This window comes from Dunckerocampus dactyliophorus, chromosome 10, assembly GCF_027744805.1.
Source record: "Dunckerocampus dactyliophorus isolate RoL2022-P2 chromosome 10, RoL_Ddac_1.1, whole genome shotgun sequence".
NCBI lineage: Eukaryota > Metazoa > Chordata > Actinopteri > Syngnathiformes > Syngnathidae > Dunckerocampus > Dunckerocampus dactyliophorus.
This window is the reverse complement of record NC_072828.1, coordinates 23,804,535-23,819,711: the sequence shown is the minus strand read 5'-3', so window position 1 is coordinate 23,819,711 and position 15,177 is coordinate 23,804,535. Positions and strand designations below refer to the sequence as shown.

Here is a 15,177-nt window from a genome sequence, read left to right as displayed (position 1 = left end):
GCGATATAGGATTCCATGTTAGTAAATGGAATATTTTCATAGTGAGAGCATAGAAAACCTGTTTATGACTTTCTAAATACATTTTTTAACATTATTAGAGCCCTGTACACATGAAATAACACCCCTATAGTCACCTTTACACTCCTATTATTCTTTGTTTACGACACATCGCTCTATGCACTATGGAGTCAGCCACAGCATGACCGACACGCAACAGCAAACGAGCATCTTGTTGAGCCTTTGTAGCGAAATTGAGAGCCAGTAGCAGCCACTCTTCCGTCTGTCCCGCTGCAGTGGCTTGAGGCGTTGTGGGTGACGCTGAGACTGGCGGGGCGTTGTGTTACTCCGCCAGATACAGTAAATATAGTTTTTCGTGTTATCTGCTACAATAACAATATCGCTATAGCTTGGTTAATATACTGGTCAGTTGTGTAAATGAAACACTGTTAGCTGTTAGCTGTCTCATGCTAACTTGTTTTCTCTCGTTAGAACGCACAGAAAAGGGAAGGAAATATGTCTTCATGTGTCACCTAAGGATTGTGGATGATGGGGAAAAATTCCGCCAAAAAGTGCAGTTTTCCTTCAAGGTTAGAATAAATACACTAGAGGCTAACTAGTTAACTCGGCAGCTTGCTAATGCTTAAAACAGCGGCCGCCGCTTGTGTTCCTGTAGGGATCCCGTAGCCTGAAAGTTGCACAACGTGGTGCCAACAAAGATGGTGAGGATGGATCATAGACTCACGTAGATGCCGTGCGATCGTCCCACATTATGTTCGAGATACTAAAACAAAAATTACCTTTGTCAATGCTAACGTGAGTTATGTCTTATGATTGCGTATCATGTCTAACATATTGGGTAATACGAGTGTATAGGTGACTATAGTGGTTATTTCATGTCTACAGGGCTCTAGTAATGTTAAAAAAAGTTTTTAGAAGGTCATAAGCATTTATTCTATGCTGTAACTACAAAAATATTCCATTTATTAATATGGAGTGCTACTTTGCAGTAAATAAGGGATGACCGTAGGAGGCATTCAGAAGATGCATTCAAATACATGTTGTTGATATGCAGTATTCTACACTGGTCACCAGGTGTCGGTAATGTTACACTGATGAAACAATAGCCACCACAGGAAGTGCTCCGTGATAATGTGGCTCCCAATGCTAACGTGTGAGTCTATGTTATGTCCTATTTATGTCTCAAATGGATTATTTTAAGTGTACTATATTGAGTAATACCAATGTAAAGGTGACTATAGGGGTGTTATTTCACATCTCGAGGGCTCTAATAATGTTAAAAAACGTATTTCGAAGATCGTAAGCAGGTTTTCTATGCTCTACCTATGAAAATGTATATTTATTTGTAAACAAGGAAAACTACTTAGCGGAAATGAACTCATCACGGTCAGGCCTGGAACCAATTGGCCGCGATAAGCGAGGGATGACTGTCTATCAATACATGAACTAATGTCACAGCTCATCATACACCAGCTTATCTACTTACCCTCACAGGAGTAAGCGATGGAGAGACTGGTGCATTTGGGGGGTAAATGGGCTGTGATATTTGAAGGAAGTGTAAAGGTAAAAGTCTGTTTTATATTCTCTGGAGTTAGAAAAATATCTGTAAAAGAGAATAAACAGAAAGTACGGGTGAAAACAGGCAGCCCTGATGTACCTTTAGAAATACTGCACAGTTGAACATACTATACCCGCACTGAAGAGGGTCATCAAGGGGATGGAAGTACAATTTCTTGCGAAGGTCAAGTGTGTTTTGAATTCAGAGCAAATGTCACTGTAGGCTGGCTTGATGCACATGTCATTGCCACTAACCTCCACATGATAATTTTTTGGAAGTGACAGTGAAGTGCTGATGTTCCACTCAGAAGTCAACCAAAGACAGCCATTGGAGGTGTAGTAGGTGACTTCATTTTGATCTATAATGTGAGTAGAAGTGTCTCATAAACAAACATACAGTATGTCTGACGTGAACTGCAAATCCAATACAGTAAGACAGTGCTTTTCACTCACTTATGTCCTTCGTAAACCCCTTAGGTATAGGATTCATGAAGTTACAACGAGCTCCTTGTTGTTCTTTCTCGTTGTCGGCACTGTGATATTTAACGCTGTGCTCATATTCAGTGCAGGGCTTCAGGTGCGTGATGTTGACCAATGTGGCGTTCGAGTTTCTTGTCACTGGCAGGCCGTCTTTAATCAAAACAATGTCGTACATGCCAGTGGCAGAGCTGCTGATGTTGAACCTAAAACCATACTTTATCGGTGTAACGGTGTAGGAGCCTGTAAAGCACAAAACACAACAATGTCAATCTCTAAATTGGAACACCAACAGGAGATTATGTTTGAATCAATTACAGGTGGACCTCAGGTTACAAACAAGTTCCGTTCCTAGACGTTAGTTAGGCAATCAAAGTTTCTTTGCTCTCTCATGCGCATTTGTTTAGTCAGTGATGTGTCGGTCGCGAGCGAATCGACTCTAAGAGACGGCTGTTTGAAATGAACGACGGGAGCCGGTTTGCGTCATCGGGAGCCGATGAGGTTTTTCCTGGTCTTTTTTTCTGTTAAAGGTGAATGTCATTGGTGAACTTGTGTGGCAGCGTCTCTGTGTGCACACTGACCAGGGGGACGATGTGGTGCTCTTAGAGCCGGATTGTTCGTGAGAAATTTGCATGAAGATAGATAGATATTTTGACCTAATTTGTGTATTGAGATGAGTCTTTGCTTTTGTATATTATGATAAAACATTATAGTCTAATATATTTTTGTAGCTGTTCATTGAGGTTCGATATCAGGTATTTTCTTACATTAGTAATTCATTTTACATAATACACATCATTTGGTAAAACATTAAAAACCTGAGGAGCCACTTGGGAACCAACAGAGCCGACTCTTTTAAGTGAGCCAAGCCACATGAACCGGCTCTCTAAGAAGAACCGAAGTTTCCATCATTATAACTCATAAAGTTGTAGAAACTTACAGCGCAGGAGAGCGTTTTGCCTTGTCGTATCAGCACATACAGAGTTCACTTCCTGTTAACCGGAGTTCAAAATAAAACATACGTCTCTGACAGGAAGTATGGCATTTTCCAAATAATAATTACCATGAGCTGCTACCATGAACATTTCTATTGCCCTTCTAATGTAACCAATAACGAAATAATAACTTCCTGCCTTTTTTATGCTTAACACAAAATAGTCACAACACTAGCCTGTGATATAAGTCGAATTTGAGTGTAAATCGTAACTTATTCTTAAATTATACCTAAGTTAATTCAGTCACATTGTACAGAGAACACATGAGGAGATATAAAATACAGCAATAGAAGGATAAAACACAAAAACGAACTGAAATAGTAATAAAAACTTTTTACATTTATCCCTGTGGTTGTCCTACCCTCTTAAAATATTACCCAGGCTAGTCTGGAAGGATAACCGCTTCTTCTCCCAGATCTCCTTGTAACAGTGCACGGAATCCATGACCCCTCTAGCATTCATTAGCAATTAATAACCTTTATACTTAATGATGGGAGCGACAGTTGAGCTAATATTGGTGGGCATTTCACCTCTCACTGTGCTTTCGATGATGTTCATTTTCACTTCCATGGTGATGGCTTTCCTTTTCTCTTGCGCGCTGCCGTTTGGGAAGCATAATGAAGCGCAAAAAACTTGATTAATGTCACAGGCACACGCAGTATTGTTTCGCCGCGCTTGCTGTAACTAGATCTCGAGCGAGTCTCGTGTTTACGGACCAATATTGTGTTTTTAATTCACGCACGGGAGCGTGACGGTAACCACGAAATGTCACAACACGGAATGTCGTAAATCGAGGACCACCTGCAGTCAAATGATACTCACACTGGATGGGTTTGGAGGCTGTATATTGATTGGAAAAGGACAGGGACAATATCAGCTCATCCTCACGTAGTATCCAAAATGATCATTCAAAATAATGACAAGACTCACTGTTTGTAGCATTCACGTCATTGGTGGCCAGAGGAACATTCTCTGGAGGATCGACCGGGCTGCGGCTTGAATCATTTGTGTCTGAAAAGAATGCGATTCATGAGATTATCGAGTAACTTGTCAGATCAGCAAGAATAATGATGTCACACACTTACATTAAAGACATTGCACAGGCTGCACATGCATATAATAAACCTTATACCTCTGGTGTCTCTCCTGTTTTTGAAATACGTGCATTTAGTAACTGTTACTTAGCTACTAAATGATTGGAATCGCACAGAATATTTTATATTTTATGTTATGGTTATGTTTTCATTTTTCATGACGCTCTTCTTCACCTCCCTCCCCAGACATCACGTCACGGCTCAGGAAGCGAGACAACAGACGCAATCAGAATAATAATGAAAGTTGCATTTCCGTGTGTCGCTTGAGACGACATCTGTCCATTACTTAATCTTTGCCGCGGAGGAGCAACAGCGAAACAGGCGGGGACCTTACTGTCGGATGACTGATGTCACATGACATCTGCAAAGTGACATTTATGATGTTGGCGACACGTGCGATCGGCCCACGCTACCTTCGTGACATGCATGTTTAAGCAAACGTGACTAATTTATTTGCCTATGTGAAGTATTTTTAAGCATAGAAATTGCTGAATTAACTGAAAGACAAATACAAGACATTCAATAGACGCATTCCAAAACGCTGTGTGGTTGGCTTCCTCTGCCTTTTGGGTGCAGTCCGTTTCATCAAGATTGTGTGTTTTCTCAGGGAGAAAACTTATGAACATACTGAGTTCAGAATCACACAGTTAGCTTCTTCTTCTTCTATTGTTTATTGGTGGTTGACAAGTAGCTGTTTGCTACCACCACAGGAGACGGCACAAAGGAGATTGATTGACAATGGTGTACAGCCAATCATATCACAGAACACAATGGGCGGGTTCTCCCTTAGCCAATAAGGACGCAAAAAAACAACGGACGGCTTCTCCCTTAGCCAATAAGGACACAGAACACAACGGGCGGTCACATGCTGTTAAAAAAAAAGAAAAAACATGCAAAATTGCACACAAAAAAAATCAGCAAAGCAGCAAGGCCGCGAAAGGTGAACCACAATGTAGCGAGGGAACACTACAATACAGCAGAATAAAATGTGCCATCGAAATTAATGTTATCGCCCCTATAATTAATTAATTAATGACAGTGGCAAGCTTGCACAAAATAACCAGAACGACTCAAAATAAAACTGTAAATAGCCCACAAATTCAAAGAAATTGCAGAAAACTGCATAAAAGAATTGATGTGATAAGCAAACCGGCCACGGCGCCAACTCATGCGGGGCCGCCCCTGGTCAAATTCGGACCATAAGCAGAATTTCATGTAGAGCCCCTCCCCCCCAATGTTTTGCAGCAATACAAATACATGGGGAACAATTTTTTTAGCACAAAATAATAAGGCAGCAGCTGTACCATTACATTATATTACATGTAACAATTTGAAGTAAGTGGAGTGTGCAGAAATGTCCTGACTTCAGGGGACTGTAGCATAGTATAGCACATAATAATATGACACAAGACATTGATCTACATCAGGACATGGACATAATAAACAACCTTAAATATTATGAACTGTCACTCACCTGATATGTTTTGACCTGGAAATAGAAAAAGAGAAGATAAAGTACTCATTAAACAAAGTCATCGTTTGTCAAGAATACACATACACTGGCCACAATTTTGCAGACAGTAATAAATGGAATTCAAACATTTTACTTGATTGTCAGAGAGGTGCTAATTTCAGGGCATGTGTTCACTCCCTAACACTTTTTTTTGCGTTGAATTGTATTTATATAGAAACAGTGCAGTGGCCGCACGGTGGTTAGCACGTTGGCCAGCACGTTGGCCAATACAGGAACAGCTTGGAGATCGGGAAGACCTGGGTTTGATTGTCCCCTGGGCATTTCTGTGTGGAGTTTGCAGGTTCTCCCCTTGTGCGTGTGGGTTTTCTCCGGGCACTCCGGCTTCCTCCCACATTCCCAAAAACATGCAGGTGAGGTTCATTGCCGACTCTAAATTGTCCATAGGTATGACTGTGAGTGTGAATGGTTGTTTGTCTATATGTGCCCTGCGATTGGCTGGCGACCAGTCCAGGGTGTACCTCGCCTGTCGCCCGAACTCAGCTGGGATAGGCTCCAGCATGCCCCCGCGACCCTAATGAGGATGAAGCGGTATAGAAAATGGATGGATGGATAGAAACAGTACACTTACGCGACTGCCTAGATGCCGCTCAGTATGTAAGCCACGCCCCACATAACAGATACGCACAATGTTTGTCAGCTGATGATAGCGATTTGGCAAAGTTTAGCTACTAACACGTAACGGACATGTATACCACGCAGCCATTTCATTCAGAGTGCTCGACAATTTTTATGCAGTTTAATTTGCAATTGTGAAAAATATTGACTTTTTTTTTTTTTGGGTCACTCTATTGTATTGGTAACATACAGTATACTAGCCGGTGGTGGTGTTCTTATATTTATCGATTGAAAAAGAAATCTAATTTGGAGGGAGATGCATACGGTACGGTCCCTTTAAGAAGTGAATCTAAAAGGACGAGCGCAGCCAAAATCATCATCTCAGAAAGCAGACCACAATTTCCTGCTTCGCACTCCCACATTTGGTTTCACTTAAGAAAGAAAAAAAAAACACAAGCTCACATTGATTTTTTTGGTAAATTACTGATTCAAAAAAAATATCCTCAAAATATACAAACTTGGATGCTACTAACCTGTGAGAGGTAATGAAATAATAGTATTCAAATTTTAAAATCATTTCAGTATTGTATTTGTGTTTTTTTTTAAAGACATTTCAATTGAGTCATTCACTGGTACCATAGTTACTTCATGTTTAGGGTGAAGGGTGCACATGAGACCAAAATCAAATGAGTGACGATGTGAACTGTGACAATCAGGATGTGGTTTCGTGCACTCCTGTTTTTCTGGGGTGATGCATGCTCCCTGCACTGACATTTCACCACCTAACACAAACATACGCATGTCTTTGTCTTGTAGTTACACGGGTGGCTTCTGTGAGAGGTTTCAAAATGTCAGTTCATTGAGAAGGCAGAGTAAATTTGCTGTCTGCCCACCGCTCTTATTTTTTTTGTTCTCCATCAAATGTTTCCGTCTCCGCATCCAGCATTTTGACACGTACACTCCCTCAAGAAACCGCTTCAGTTGTACAGCAGGACCAACATTTCTGAACTTCAGTCACTTCTTCATTTTGCGCTTCCCCTTTTTTTTTTTTTTTTTTTTTTTTTTTTTTTTTTTTTTTTACACTTCTCAAGTCATTTACTTGAGTTCTGTGTCTGTCCGCTCAGCCCTCGCTGCTCCATTCAGCCAGGAAACGAGGACAACTCAGAATTCAACACGGAAGCGGTCAACTTTGTACTCACGTATGTGCGCCGCCGGCTTGAGCCGACCCACCCTCATGGTTCCTTTGTCCAGGCTGGCAATGACCAGTATTACATATATAAAGTAAGAATTTACGAGGCTTGTAAATCTCTTTGAGACAGACCAATCCACACGCATCGAGACACACGTTACGATTCAAAACGCGAACGATTCGATACAGTGTACGAACAATAACGACTCGATGCAATTGGATTCTATGGCAAACGTTTGCTGACGTAGACATTAATCTTACATTATAAAATAAAGAAGCCAATTCCATAAAAGTGACATACAGTATTTTCAAGTTTCAAGTAAGGCCCTGGCAAAATGTCAAAAGACAAACCACGACAGGATCGCATGTCAAACGTATTTATTTTTAGACATGGACCCAAAAATAAGACTTGCTGAATATAATACTTGCTGAGTATATTTTTGTTTGATGGGATCAATATAAATTATATATCCAAAAAAACAGCTTTGCTGATGCGTTGAAAGTCTTTTGCGGTGACTAGGTAGCGCTAGCACGCTGCTAATATTCACATCCATTCTCGTCTTCGGTCACGGTAAGCCACAGCACATGCGCGAGAACTGTTCGTGGGCAGCCCAGGCTCTCACCTTGTTTTGGAGACGCACCGTCAGCCGATTGCAAGTCTCACCATACCATGTCTCTACAATCGTTTAATCTACGGATTTATGGCTGATTCTTATTGATCGAGGAGGCTGCTAGCGATGCAGCCTGATCTCTCGCTTAAAACCGGATGTGTGGTTGTATTGGTTTATCGTTCGCAACCCTTGAATTTATGATCATTTTTACAAATATCTACTTTCTGCTGAGTGTGTTGAAATACATCATGCATATACAATATATATGTATGTTATGTATATATACCTGTATATATATATATATATATATATATATATATATATACATATTATATAAATATATGTGTATGTGTATAATGTATGTATCTGTGTATATATACTGTTCATATATACACACTATCTATAGTCACATGTAGGAGAGCGCCCTAATGCTGGTCAATGTACTGGTCCAATGAAAAAAAATAAAACCAGGGCTAAAAAAAACAAAAAGATGACCAGGACAGAACATGGAAACATGGAAACAGGACGTGTCCTGGGAAAACAGGACGTTTGGTCACCCTGGCGGAGAGTATCAAAGTTAACACGTTAATAAAGCCTTTACGGAAATGTCCTTTAACGGCACAATTTTTTTTTTACGCGCAATTAACGTGCGCACGTCCTGTTTGACCCTCGGCACACACCGTAGTTTGAGGAAACGCAGCGGTGGATGTGGAGCCCCAAGCGGGAACAAAGCAGAAATGGACAAAGAAAAGGGTATTTTGAATGGTAAGTTTAGCTTCAAAGCCCTCAAAGACAGATGGCTCTTGCAACACGGCCAAAGTTATTTGTATCGCCTGTCGCTGTGAGTTGTCACGGACTACATCGACTGCCACAGAGAAGTGAGAAGGTACTGGAGAATTGCTGGTATTTTTTATTGTCATTTGTACAGTGGTGCCTTGGAGTCCCAAATAACGAGTGTTTTTTCGATGCGAGCAGTCACTCGGCTGATTTTTTGCTTTGAACTCCGAGCTAAATTTGGGTTATGAGCTGCTAGTTAGGACATCTATTTAGGGGCTTGTGTCAATGTGACCATGACTGAATGGATGTAAATAGCATTAGCAGCTCGAGCATGAGGAGTGCGCTAGCTAGTCACTGGGAAAGATTTTCAACACATCACCAAAAAATATGTACACTATAGCGATGTAATTTATCTTATTTATGTACTTTGTTGGAATTGGTAACTGTGTCTCAGACCAAAAGGCTATGACCTGTGTGGTACCCCAGGGGTCAATCCTGGGACCCCTATCGTTCAATCTGTACATGCTTCCTTTAGGCAAAGTAACAAGCAGCTACAATTTGTCCTACCACAACTGTGCAGATGACACTCAGATCTACGTGTCACTGACGGCTGGTGAACGTGGTCCTGCAGATTTACTTAGTCCCTGCATCAAAGAGATCAGTGTGTGGATGCAAAAGAACTAAACTCAGGCAAAACTAGAATCATTGTCTTTGGCCCACAGAAACAAAGAGAAAGTCTTACGAGCCACCTTGAAACTCTTTCTCTAAAACCTCATCAGCAGGTTAGAAATCTATGGGTAATAATGGACTCAGACCTGAACTTTAACAGCCACATTAAATCTATAACATCAGCAGCTTTTTACCACCTAAAAAACATTGCCAAAATCAAGGGAATAGTGTCTACGCCCGATTTAGAAAGACTAATCCATGCCTTTGCCTCCAGCAGGCTGGACGACTGTAACGGCCTTGTCACTAAACAAGCTGTAAAACAGCTACAGTTGCTGCAGAATACTGCTGCTCGAGTCCTGACTAGAACCAGGAAATATGACCACATCAGTCCAGTACTTAGGTCTCTGCTCGGGCTTCCCGTCGCTCAGAGAATATTAAAACCATCTCGGGCTTTGAGAAACTCATGAAGTGGTCTCCTGCGGGTGCCCAGAGTCAGGACCAATCACGGTGAGGCTGCGTTTGAGTTTTGCGACAATCCTCAACTTCGGCAATGCTCAAATCCAGGCTGAAAACACTTCTATTCAGCTGTGCATATGGCAACCGAACGTATTTTAGCTGCACTCTTCATTTTTTTATTTTATGGAACTTTATGTCATGATTTTAGAATTATCTTATGTTTTATGGAATGATTTTGCGCTTCTTTGTAAATATGTACGAATTGTGCTCTATAAATAAACTTGCCCTGCCCTGCCTTGCCTAGGAGTGCATAGCTATTAGGAAGCTTCATTATCTCAGCTAAAATGGGCCAAAACAAAAAAAAAAAAGACTTACATAAAACGGAGAAGTCACAAAATGAAAAAATAACTACTGAGATGTGAAAACCTGACACAAACGTGTTGTAAATAGTAAACAAAACTCTACAAAAGCCTTGAGATAAATTAAACGTGAAGCTACCAGGAAGCCATGATCGTCCAGTGCTAATATATTCCAGGACTGCAACCCACCCAGAGAATCTAGCAGTACATTAAGATGTCAAACGACCAACACTGAAAAAAACTCACAGTTTGAAGCATCTTGATGGTGCCAAAAAACACCCAAGACCAAAATTTCAAAAGGTTTTATGAACTGATGAAATGAGAGTTCCTCTTGATGGACCAGATGGATGGACTAGATCACTAGCTGTCAGGAAGGTGGGGGGGCGAGTAGCCGTACGAGGCTGCTGGAAGTTTTAGGGTCAAAGGCGATGTTCTCCACTGCTTGGCTAGCGAACCACGACCTTAAAGAGGATCAAATAACAACCTTGGCCCTTTTTTAGATGATATAAACCCAATAGAAAAACTGTGAACACAATATTTACAGTGAGGGAAGACAAACAGGCAGTGCTTCCTGTACATACGTTTGTGGCGGCCCGCCACAAATAAATTTAGACTGCCACACACCGATTTGGTGCTACCAGTCACGCATAAACACGTTTGTCAATGTAGCTTGTCGTTCCAATGCCATACTTCAGATGGCAACGTAACTCGTATACACCCGGTCTGCCAGAGAATAAGAAGATGTAGCAGGAAAGATCAGTGTTGCCAACTTAAAGACTTTGTTGCCATAGTTAGCGGGTATTCAGCCCCCACTAGATTATGTTTAAAAAAAAAAAAAAGCGACAAATGTAGCGACTCGAACATGAAAGCATGTATCATTCTTCTTAAAGAGCAGCGGGTGATGCTGGGGGGCCGCGCCCCATCTAAAAGCACTCCCAGGCGGCCTGGTCTTGCTTATGACATAAAAAAAAAACACAAAAAGAAGCGACAGAAGACATGTGTATTTCTAAACATACAGTAATCCCTCATTGATCGCGGTTCGTTGGACCCGACCATGATAAGTGAATTTCCACAAAGTAGGATTCCTTATTTATATATTACTTATTGCTCTATAGTCACCTTTATACTTGTATTACCCAATATTGTAGACATAACACAAGAAAATAAGCCATTTAAGAATAAATATTGGAAGACTCATGCCTGCATGTGTTACGGTGGGGCAGACAGGAAGTACAGAGTTGAGTTTTAGTTTGTCGTGGGTCACGACCGCAACAGTAGCCTGTGTTAGGGATTATTGTGCCTGCTGTGAGATCATTCAAACCTGCAATGGAAGCCTGTTTTTCCAGAGATCAAATCTGGTGCTTGCGCGTCTCACCGAACATTACAGAAACATTACCGACACCTAGTGACCAGTGAAGAATACTACACATCATCTCAGTGTCTTTGAACGCGTCTTCTGGATGCCTTAAACCAGTGGTCCCCAACCTTTTTTGACCCACGGACCGGCTTGTGTTCCCACAAATCCCCTGCGGACCGGGGGGAGGGGGGCGTACATTATAGCGATCGAATTTATCTTATTTATTATGTATCGTGTAAAACGAAGACATGAACAACAACTGAATGCCGACCCACCATCCACCAGTTCAAGCCTGGAGTTTTCCAGAGAGATTATTACATCACTGTTTGACGTGTGTGGGAAAAGGCAGTGCGCTAGCATGAATTAACTTGAGACAAATGTGCACATTAGCACTCAATAAGTCATCAAAACTTACCTTTATGCATTCCCACATAGTATCAGCATTTGACACCAAATATGAGGTGAAAGAAAAATGGTAAAAATACAGTAGTAGTCTATCTGTGCGGCATGAGATAAAGTTAGCACACGCACAATGGACATGCGTCAGGTGAGACGGATGTAACAGAGAGAATCCGGCCACTTTTCAAAATAAAACATCATGGAAATGATTTTTTCTTTCGGTACCAAATGATCGGCGGCCCGGGGGTCGGGGTTCACTGCCTTACAGTATATTTGTATTTTAGCTCATTTAGCCATTTTTATCCTTCATGCTTAATTTAGGCAAAAAATATGTACCATTTACTTAAGTGTGAATATTTATTTTTTTTACTAAAATGCATTATTTACTAATTATAATAAAAACGAGATGAGTGAAGCCGCAAAATTCAAGGAACGACTGTATTTCTTTTGCTTTTCATGTCACTTTTTGTCTCTCGCAGCGTCCATAAAAATAACATTACATGATGACATCATCTACCCTCCCACCACCACAGCTAGATCGCAGTCCTGTGGGAAGCACTACATACCATACCATGACCCCTTTTCCACCCCTTTAAAACGACTGATGTCAGACATGCATCGTATGCGGCAAACGTACACGCATTTGCACGTTTATCGGCTCGGATCGCAACGCACTTGACACCCAAAAAAAAAATCCTCTCCATTACCTTCCTTCGCACACATACTGTATGCCATGTCACACCCACAACCCCGGACAAAGCAGAACAGAAACACAACTTTGTCCAAACATCATTATATTTGCTCAAGCTGTCCTTTTTGTGAGCGTGGAAAACGGAAATAAAATAATCTACCACCAACTGTTCATAATAATTGATCATTAAACCACTGTCCTGTTTAAAAAAAACAAAAAAAAAACAAGTGAAGTTCAGAAAAGCACAGAACTTTGTGGAAATAAGTGGACACTGACACAAGGAGTGCCTCCCACCCCCTGAGGGTCAATGGTTACTTACCGTAGGACAAAGAGATGACAGCAGCCCACAGCAGCAGGGTCCTGAGCCCACACAGACCTTCCATGTGTGCCGCCAAACACCCTACACAAGTCACCTAGCGGGGGCCGACAAAAAGGCAAAAATACTCACACACCACACTCAACTGGTTGTCGTCCAACTACGAAGTCAACATCAGGAAAGGAAAGAAGACACTATTTAAGGGACATACTCTTTAAGTCTTATCTGTTGATGCAGCTTCCTGGACGCCAAAAAACCTCGCCTCAAGTGAAGTGAGAGTGATGTCACGCCGAATTAAGCTGCCTTCACCTTAACGTTTGGTGACAGGAAGCTTCATTTCAGCACTGTCACCCAGAACAGGAAGTCCTCATCTAGTATGTGTGAAAGCCATCTGACTGGAAAAAAAATAATCAGTTAAGACTTTTTTGTTGTTGTTGTTGTTGTTGTTTGACACAAATGATACTTTTCCAAAATTCGTGTTCACTCACGTGTGCCTTGCTGGAAATCAGACTTTTAGCGGAACGTTTCCAAATGAGACAACAGGCGAACAGAAGTGAAACATCTTCAAGGTCCTCTTCTTTTGGACTCCGCCCTCCTCAGCGTCCAACACTGGCGCTGTGCATTGTTAGCCACCGTGGCCATGCTGTTATTATTTTTATTCTCAAGAGCCAAAGCACCCGAGTTCTAGGGATGACTTTCCTCATCAATTTGTGTTCGCTGCATGATGTTATTATTCTTTTGACTTTATTTGACACACAAATGTTAAGTCGACTGCTGTCAGTTTGGATTCAGTTACGTTCAACACCTGGAATACCTTGAGGTTGTGTTTGGAAGGCATGGACGTGCGTTTAAGTCTGAAATGTACGACCTTTATACTTCAGATAATCAGATCACATTTTTAGCATGTCTAAATATGGACTTCCTGTGTTAGAGCTTCCGCATCTTGAAATCGGGAACAATTTGTCACACTTGGACCAAAGAAACAACAACCATAAAACCATTTATATTGCATTATTATATATAAATATTTAAATGATATACATGCATATACTGTATAGCACCGGGACACAATTACATCAACACACGTGAGTATGAGTCTTATTTATGTCTTGAATTGCTTATTTTCTATTATTATATGATACTGGGTAATACGAGTGTAAAGGTGACTTTACAGTTACAGAAAAAAATTATTAAATCACCCTTGTTTCCTCAGTTTTTATTCTTTTTAATGCCTGAAACAACTAAAGCTACATTTGTTTGGACAAATATAACAATGACAACAACATTGGCAGTACAATGCTAGAGCTATTCATGGAAGAACTTAAGTGATTTGGGTTATTATCAAGAAAACCATGGAAGTTGCTTGATATCAGCTCTTAAATTCAACTCTTATGAGCTATATTTGTTATCATCATTATGTTTGTCCAAACAAATGTACCTTTAGTGGTACCAGGCATTAAAATGGATCAATAAACTGAAGAAACAAGGGCGGTCTAATCATTTTTTCCATGACCGTATGTGTGTTATTTCATGTCTAGAGGGCTCTGATAATGTTTAAAAAAATGTATTTGGAAGGCTTTCTATGCTCTAACTTCAACAAAACAATTTCCATTTATAAATAAGGACGGGTGTGGAACCAACCAACCACTATAAACGAGGGATTACGGTATTCTATTTGTATGAATGTCTCTGGGTGCTAAGCTCGTGAAGCCTGGGCAGGGCTCGAGTCAGAGATAGGATGAGAAATAATGTCACAACTTCCACAATTGTTGCTATTTATACAGGATGTTTACCACACAATTGATACTCTATTTACTAAATATATTGAAGCTGTGACTGACAAGATTTGTGTCCTCTCTGCTTTGTTAGGTGTTCACGCTCACGTCTTGTAATTGCAAAGATGGCAGGAAGCGTTTTGGGGGGGGGGGGGGGGGGGGGGCTGCATTGAGTGTTCAAGTCAAGCAGTGACTGAGTTCTTCCATGCAGCCACAACTGTGATCACAGTGGGAAGAGATTAAAGCAAAGACTGCTGCACTTACACCCTGTAGGTGTATTGTGAGTCTCTGTAGACAAATATGCACAATGATGTGTGGGTTTATTGGCAAAGTTACGCTTGCCGTCAG

The 15,177-nt window shown here is 41.0% G+C and overlaps 1 protein-coding gene across 3 annotated transcripts in view; it reads right to left on the bottom strand.

Annotated features, from left to right (window-relative positions):
* Window positions 1-14,098, bottom strand: part of ptprc (protein tyrosine phosphatase receptor type C) — a 31,474-nt gene extending 17,376 nt beyond the window's left edge. Inside the window, exons 1-9 of one of the 3 annotated variants that reach the window (XM_054790178.1) lie at window positions 13,543-14,098; window positions 13,266-13,449; window positions 13,058-13,151; window positions 5,616-5,630; window positions 3,978-4,058; window positions 3,870-3,887; window positions 2,029-2,295; window positions 1,710-1,934; window positions 1,505-1,621 (exon numbers count right to left, since the gene is read on the bottom strand). In XM_054790178.1, the coding sequence (XP_054646153.1) occupies window positions 1,505-1,621; window positions 1,710-1,934; window positions 2,029-2,295; window positions 3,870-3,887; window positions 3,978-4,058; window positions 5,616-5,630; window positions 13,058-13,121 (787 nt within the window). In that variant the 5' untranslated portion in view covers window positions 13,122-13,151; window positions 13,266-13,449; window positions 13,543-14,098. The remainder of the gene's footprint in view (window positions 1-1,504; window positions 1,622-1,709; window positions 1,935-2,028; window positions 2,296-3,869; window positions 3,888-3,977; window positions 4,059-5,615; window positions 5,631-13,057; window positions 13,152-13,265; window positions 13,450-13,542) is intronic. The other 2 variants (XM_054790175.1, XM_054790177.1) reach the window with 2 other exon arrangements.
* Window positions 14,099-15,177: the final 1,079 nt, after the last annotated feature.